The following is a 6,675-nucleotide window of genomic DNA, read 5'->3' on the forward strand; positions in this document are numbered from 1 at the left end:
AACAGCAAGCATACTGTGCTTGGTACCCTACAAACAAAAAGGGGTGCAGAATTGCATAAAATTATAGGACATTATATGGCTGACCTCTGTACTCTGCAGCAAGGCAAGTGCACAAAGCCTGCAGTACAGCTCACCTAACTCGAGACCAGCAGCACATGAACAAGATCAGAGACCCACCATCACAACTAAGCAGACATACAAATAAGTCCGCAATAGTGAATGGCATCTCGTTCAAATACTGTGCTTGTCATCCTAGAAAGTACCAACGACGATCAAGGGCGCACATTGCAGATACATAAAAAAATGACAGGATGGGCCTTTGTTTCTGTTTTAGCAAGAAGGCAAGAGCACACAGCCTAGAAGGCGTCGATTTCGTTGTCGATGGAGAAGGGAATGATTGCAACCGAGACAAGCTGAAGAACGATCTGCATAGCAGTGTAGGGCACATAACCCAGATCAGCAGATGGACAAGGTCCAAGACCTACTCATGAAGATCTTTTTTTAGGAAATGAGCAGCACATCGTTAGCTGTTCTACCCAACTTCTGATAAGAGAATATATAAACAAGAAGCTGCAAGTTCTAATGATAATATTTCCCCCAAAATGACACAAGCTCATGACGATGATGGCGGTGGCGGTGGCGGTGGTGGAGGTGGCGTCGATACAAGGTCATGACGATGATGGCGGTGGCGGTGGCGGTGGTGGAGGTGGCGTCGATACAAGGTCATGACGATGATGGCGGTGGCGGTGGTGGTGGTGGAGGTGGTGTCGATGGTCCCCTTGGCTCATTGCCTTGCTGGTGATCCTTTCCAGCAACCTTCTCGTCCAAGACATCCTTCAGCCCTTCCTGGTAGGTCTCCACATAGTTCTTCACTGCACTCGTGTAGGTAGAGGCGCGTGTCATGTATATGCGCCGCAGCGCAGGCTTCAGGGTCTCCGCCCCGCCCTTTGCTGCCACTGCAAGATCCTCAAGCAAACTAGGCTCACTTTTAGTTTTCCCGTCCTTGGTGCTGTTAGGCTCAGATTCCTCTTTGACCTTCTTGTAATCATTTGGCCTGAGCTCGGGACCGATGTCCCTGACCCAGGAAGCCCCATAGAGCCTGGTTGCCTCCTTGAGGATACACCATTTCTCTTTCAGTGTGAGCTTAGGACGCCTCTTGGTGCCCGGAGGGTCTGGCAGAGAAGATGGGAAGGCGATCTCTTTAAGATCATACCTCACGTAATCGTACAACTTCCTGCAAACAACTCTGAACTTCATGCTACTTGATTGCACCTACAGCAACCTCCTTAGGGGGATCGACGATTAATTAACCTGCACAGCTACAAGAAGAGCATAGTGTATCAAGTCTTTGGACTAGGAATATCAAAGAAAAGACAATAAGACGGAACACAGTGAAATTGCTGCGAATGGTAAGCCTGCACTCAGGATGCGATGTGGCAGGAAATTTTATGGAAACCATGTGCGAGTTTAAAGTAATTAACTGGATGTCCTGCAAACGACAAAGCACCCATTCAGTGTGTTCATTACAGAGGGACTTTATCAAACACCTTGCCTACATAAGCAAAGTAAAGAGAGTCCACGGATTTAGCTAAGCGTTAAGCAAGCAAACCACTCATCAGGCTATAAGTTCAGCTAGAATGGACGCTCTCTTATACAGAACGTAACAGAAGATCACAAACCCATACCACGTGAATACAGACCCATACTGCATGAAATGATCAGACTGGAAGTGTAGGCTCAGTTTCTGGACAGAGAAATTAACGAACTGCTCGGGAAGTAAGCCTAGAAAGAAGGTCGCCTCCTTGAGTCCTAGAGGCAACGTCGGCCTCGGTGACACCCCCAGAGCCCAGAGTCGACGCCGAGCGAGTGGGAGGCGATTTAGCAGGAGGAGAGGGGCAGTGACAGTGAATGTCATCTGAGCCTTTTCGGGGGAGTGGGATGGTATCAATCAGGGTGCAAGTGGGAGAGGGCTGTCCGCGTGGCCACTAATCACAGCCTGAACTAAAAATTGCAGGATTACAAAACTAGCAGCAAACACTTGTTCATCTCCAGCGCTTAGACAGAGCCACTGGATCAACTCCAAGATGGGGAAACTGAAGCACACAAGATCCAACCTTTCCTAGTCAAGCAAGCCCTGGATAATTAGACATGTGAGTCAAACAACATTTTTTAGTTTAGTTAAGGTGAAACTGCATTAAGATTGGTGTGGATCGCAGAAAGTTAAACTGAAGTCAAGTTAATTAACAAGTTGTTGTCCCCTAATCCCCTCTCCCTGTTTCCATGTGGCTACTCTTCTCCATCGCTGGCAGCTACTCTCTCCCGCACCTTCTCCAACACTGATTGACATTGCAAACAGCATTCGGCAATCACAAAAAGCACGCAGTAGGTGCAGCTAAAACAAGAGAAAGAAGCATGAAGCTTGCAGAGGGCGAGCTTTTGGGCCGGTGGCCATTGATGATCAGGAGGAGGGGTATGAAACGAACCACCGCTGTCGGGTCTTGGGTGGCAGAGCAGGGCTAGGGGGGAGATGGGTGAGGAAGGGGGAGGACGCAGTGGGAGACTGCAGGATCAAGTGTGTCCGGTTGTAGAAGACAGAGCTATTATTTTTAAAGAATAGTACTAAGTCTGTTAATAGTAGATCATTTTGTAACACTGTTTGGCATGCTCTGAAGAGAAACAATTCTGCCTTCCATATACAACAGTTCTTGCAGAAGGAAAAAAGAAGATGATCAGTCTCATGATTCACATTAAGATGCTATGCTCGAGCCAGCCAAGTGCTTTTACAGAACAAATCCTCATCTTGGCCATCGGCAAATAAAGAAGAAATGACGGCCCACCAGTGTAAGGACCTCGCGAGACAGATTTTATTTATGTAATTCTCTCCGGGCTCCTCCCCCGGCAGCCAGTTTTTTGGCCGTGCCGATTTTACCATTTGTGAATATATGCACACTCTTCATTATTAATATACGACAGGTTCTTGAAGTTGTTTTGAGTATGATTTAATCCGCACGTGTTAGAAATAACCTGTTGAAGCAGTTCATATCTGCTCCCACAGTTCGGGCTCCAGATTCGTAATGCTAGATGGTTTAAAAAACATACTATCAAGGTTACGAAATCTAGGACCGGACACAGCATGACTACATGGGCATGGGCATGGGCATGGGCATGGCGATAAAGGTAGCAAACCATTTGTGGCTCCACGCAACAGAACATCCGCAGGGAAGCATTTGACCGAACACCTTGCCTTCATATCAGAGCATGTCCTTCGTCTATTAATCATCTAACCAGAAACCTCGGCTTCACAAGGAAACGCAACGTGGCTGGATCGCAGAAACTAAAGGAGCAACCAATTAAGTGGGACTCGAACGTCGTCGAGCTCTAGATTTTCGGACGGAGTGGAAAATCAGCTCGCGAGAGATGCAAACCTGGCGGTGGTGCGCCGAAGCGACTAGGAGGATGCTCGTCCGCGCCGTCGCTGGGGAGGGAAAGGCCGAAGGAGGAGAATCCACGGCGCCTTCTTTCTTCCGAGAGTCGGCGCGGAGAGGCGACGGCTGCGGCGCCGGCGAGCCTGGCGCGCGTTCCGGCAGGTTGTATTTGTTTTTTTCCTTGGAAATGATTTGTAACAGGGAGCCCCGCTTAATACGTGGCTTAAATGGGCCGGCCCGCCCAACCTGGTTCTCCTCCTCTTTCTTCTTCTTTGCTCCCTGGGCGGCTGAGTCGACGTGACACACTACGGTATCATCAACGGGTTTCTACGTTTTTATTTTCTACCATTTCCTTTCTTCTTTCTCTCTTTAGTTTTTTTAATTCGAGACACTTTTTAAAATACACTAATATTCCAAGATTAGATAAAACATAATAGAGTAGTAATATTCAACAAAATTTAGTAAGTTATAAGAATTTTTAATATGCATGAACATTTTATAAATCAAGGTCATTTTTTGAAAATACAAACATTTTATTAAATTCGTCGATAGTTTTAGAATTTGAGGACATTTGTTTGCGAACAAGAACCATTTCAAATTTTATGAATATTTTTTGTCAATTGATTGTTAGAATTTTGATTTTTTTAACCTTTTTAATTATATTAATGACAGCAGAAGAGGCTCCTACTGTGAAATTACTGAAGATCACAGGGGACATTTTGTCCCAAGAGAAAGGGTCCTTGGACAAAAGAACAAACTATGCACGGACCCATAACAATTAAAAAGTGTCTAAAAATGTCTGAAGGGGGGATTAACCCTCAACGCAAGAATAGTGAGCTGTTGCTTAAACATAATAAGCCAATTATCATTGCAAGGAGGAATTCCCTCGACGTAGCAGCGGTTCTTTTGATTCCAAATATTCCATGGCCCAAGGATCAATATCTCTTTGAATAGTTGTCGACGCCAACATTGAGCCGCATGTTCAATCATACCCTAGAGACCCAATTCATACTTTGATGGTATAACCCACGTCACCCCAAAAACAATCCAATTGTCTGGGACCAAGGGGTCAAGGTGCATCTAATCAAGACAACTCAATGGATTAGTCAAGTTGGCACTAGCTTCCAAAGATAATGGCAAGAAGAACTAAGACTCCGGGGTATGTTTTGCATGAATTGGCAAATGGAGACATCCTCGGTGCACGCAAAAGAGTACAAATGATCGTATACCTCTTATAAAGGTTAATTTTCTTCACAAACATCTTGCCAGAGAAGCACATCGTCCTAGCATTATTGAAGCATGTGGACATCCCTCTGTATGTATCAATTAGAGAGAACGTGTCATGCCAACGGAAGGAACCACCAACGGGCATGGCATGGGACTACCTTCAGTGTAGTATTTATCCCAGATAAGCATCACTCCAGGAATGCCATGTTTGTGCATAAGTTTATGAATGAATTTGGAGCCTCATTTTGGACCTTGAGATCAACCACTCGGGGACTACCTTTTTTCTTAGGGAAACACACCAAACTCCAAGAGGCTAAATAGTGGTTGCAGACCTCCCAGTTAGCCACATTGTGACACAAGCAGTGCCTACGCACCCGATCAAAGTGATCAATGAGTTTGAATAGCAGTTTCAACACACACATAGAGAAAGATGTCAAGCATGAAAGCACGGAATTAATGAAATGAATATGACAACCATAAGTTAGCCAGAATGTCGCGCTCGGGAGTTGACGTTCAGTATTGTGAACAAGAGGCATAAGCTCGGTGATCGTTTGGCGAGTGGTGCCAAGAGGAAGCCCGGGCTAAGTACATGCCATGCGAGTGGTGAGTGGTGCAAAAGTATATAACCAAGAAGTCTTCGTCCGCAGGTTGATCAATAGTGAGATTCGAAATACCTTCATGCCAAGCATTATTGATCAAGGATTTGAGCAAGTCAGTTGTGAGGACAAACAGTAGAGGAGAGAGGGTGTTATCCTTGTAAACTCCTCATTTGCAATGAACTTCAATGCGCGGTACTCCACTGTGAAGAATAGCAGATGAACCAAATTCAAGGATCAATTCCATCCAACGAAGCCATATATCATCAGAACCACAATAATGCAAAATTTCCAAAATGGAGGAATGCTCGGTTGTATCGAAGGCTTTGTCAAATTCTTATTTAAGTACCACAATCTCCCTCCCAGATGTTTTGTGTTGATAAAATGCCCAACCCAGGCAATCTTGGATGGTACAACGATGGCTCCATTTTATGATTGTTTTCCGAGGGTAGTCGGCTAAACCATGGTTCTGTTGATTTTTTTTCCTATTTACTAATAATTGTTTGCCAAAAATATAAAAACCATGTTTCATTTTTTTCAAGAGCAAACATTTTTAGAAGGAACAAGAGATGTATTTGGATAATAGAGGAGGAGATGGACAACTTTCCAATTGGAAAGCTCTTCATTTGACGCAACCATCGAAGGAAATGACGTGTGGTACAAGCATCACCGCTCATACCGCTCCTCGTACCAGGTGGAGCCACCTCCCCCTCATCTATACAAGAAAACTTCCATGTTGACAACATAGAGCGAAGAACAACAGATTAACCACGGATCGTGACCATGGCAGAGAGGAGAGATTCAGAGGAGAAATTACTTCACATAGAAACGTCTTGGCTCCCGCTACAACATAATCGTCCATTCCATCATCGGAGAGAGAATCAAACTTGTAAGGTTGTCGTTTGTAGAGTCTATTCGTATTTTGATCTAGAGACTAAGATTGGTTTAATCATTCATCTCTGTGTGTGGTTGTTATCCTTCTCCCATGCGCAAGTAATTCCCCAGGCTAACTTGATTTAACAACCTATAAAAACCAAAGTAGGATGGCCAAAAACTATCAAAATGAAAAAAGCCCATGTTTTGCAATGGAACTGTGACGCCTCAAGACTGACGCTCCAGATGCTTTTCATGTTTTGCGTGTCAGCTCTGTTATTTATTTGTTTGCTGCATTTCATCATGTCATCAACGCATCATGCGCATTGCACCGGCACTCCGTTGCCGTCATGTTTTCAAAACTTGCATCCGTTCGGGTCTCCTAGTTCCTTCCGTTGTCGTTCTGAGCCTAGACACACTCGCACACGCCCACGGCACGTCCGAAATATTATTTTATAAGTGGCGATAAAATGTTTTCGGAATGGGATGAAAGTTGGCGTGCGGTGTTGTTATGTTGTCAGTAGGCCACCTGCCAAGTTTATCGCATTCGGAGC

At 45.0% G+C, this 6,675-nt stretch overlaps 1 protein-coding gene across 2 annotated transcripts; it reads right to left on the reverse strand.

The window, feature by feature from the left end:
- Window positions 1-414: 414 nt before the first annotated feature.
- Window positions 415-3,626, reverse strand: LOC125543862 (uncharacterized). Of its 2 annotated transcripts, none has more exons than XM_048707359.2 (2): window positions 3,426-3,626; window positions 415-1,311 (listed from the first exon to the last, which is right to left on the reverse strand). In XM_048707359.2, the coding sequence occupies exon 2, from the start codon at window positions 1,255-1,257 to the stop codon at window positions 724-726; it is 534 nt and encodes a 177-aa protein (XP_048563316.1). In that variant the 5' UTR covers window positions 1,258-1,311; window positions 3,426-3,626; the 3' UTR covers window positions 415-723. The 2 variants fall into 2 exon arrangements, with proteins under 2 accessions (XP_048563316.1, XP_048563315.1); XM_048707358.2 differs by having other exon boundaries at window positions 415-1,319; window positions 3,426-3,625.
- Between the last annotated feature and the right edge of the window lie 3,049 nt (window positions 3,627-6,675).

Source organism: Triticum urartu, chromosome 1A (genome assembly GCF_056163025.1).
Source record: "Triticum urartu cultivar PI428250 chromosome 1A, HENAU_Tu73, whole genome shotgun sequence".
NCBI lineage: Eukaryota > Viridiplantae > Streptophyta > Magnoliopsida > Poales > Poaceae > Triticum > Triticum urartu.

Bases quoted from the DNA above. Each gene is read 5' to 3' on its own strand.
- LOC125543862 (XM_048707359.2), bottom strand. From the start codon at position 1,257: ATGAAGTTCAGAGTTGTTTGCAGGAAGTTGTACGATTACGTGAGGTAT.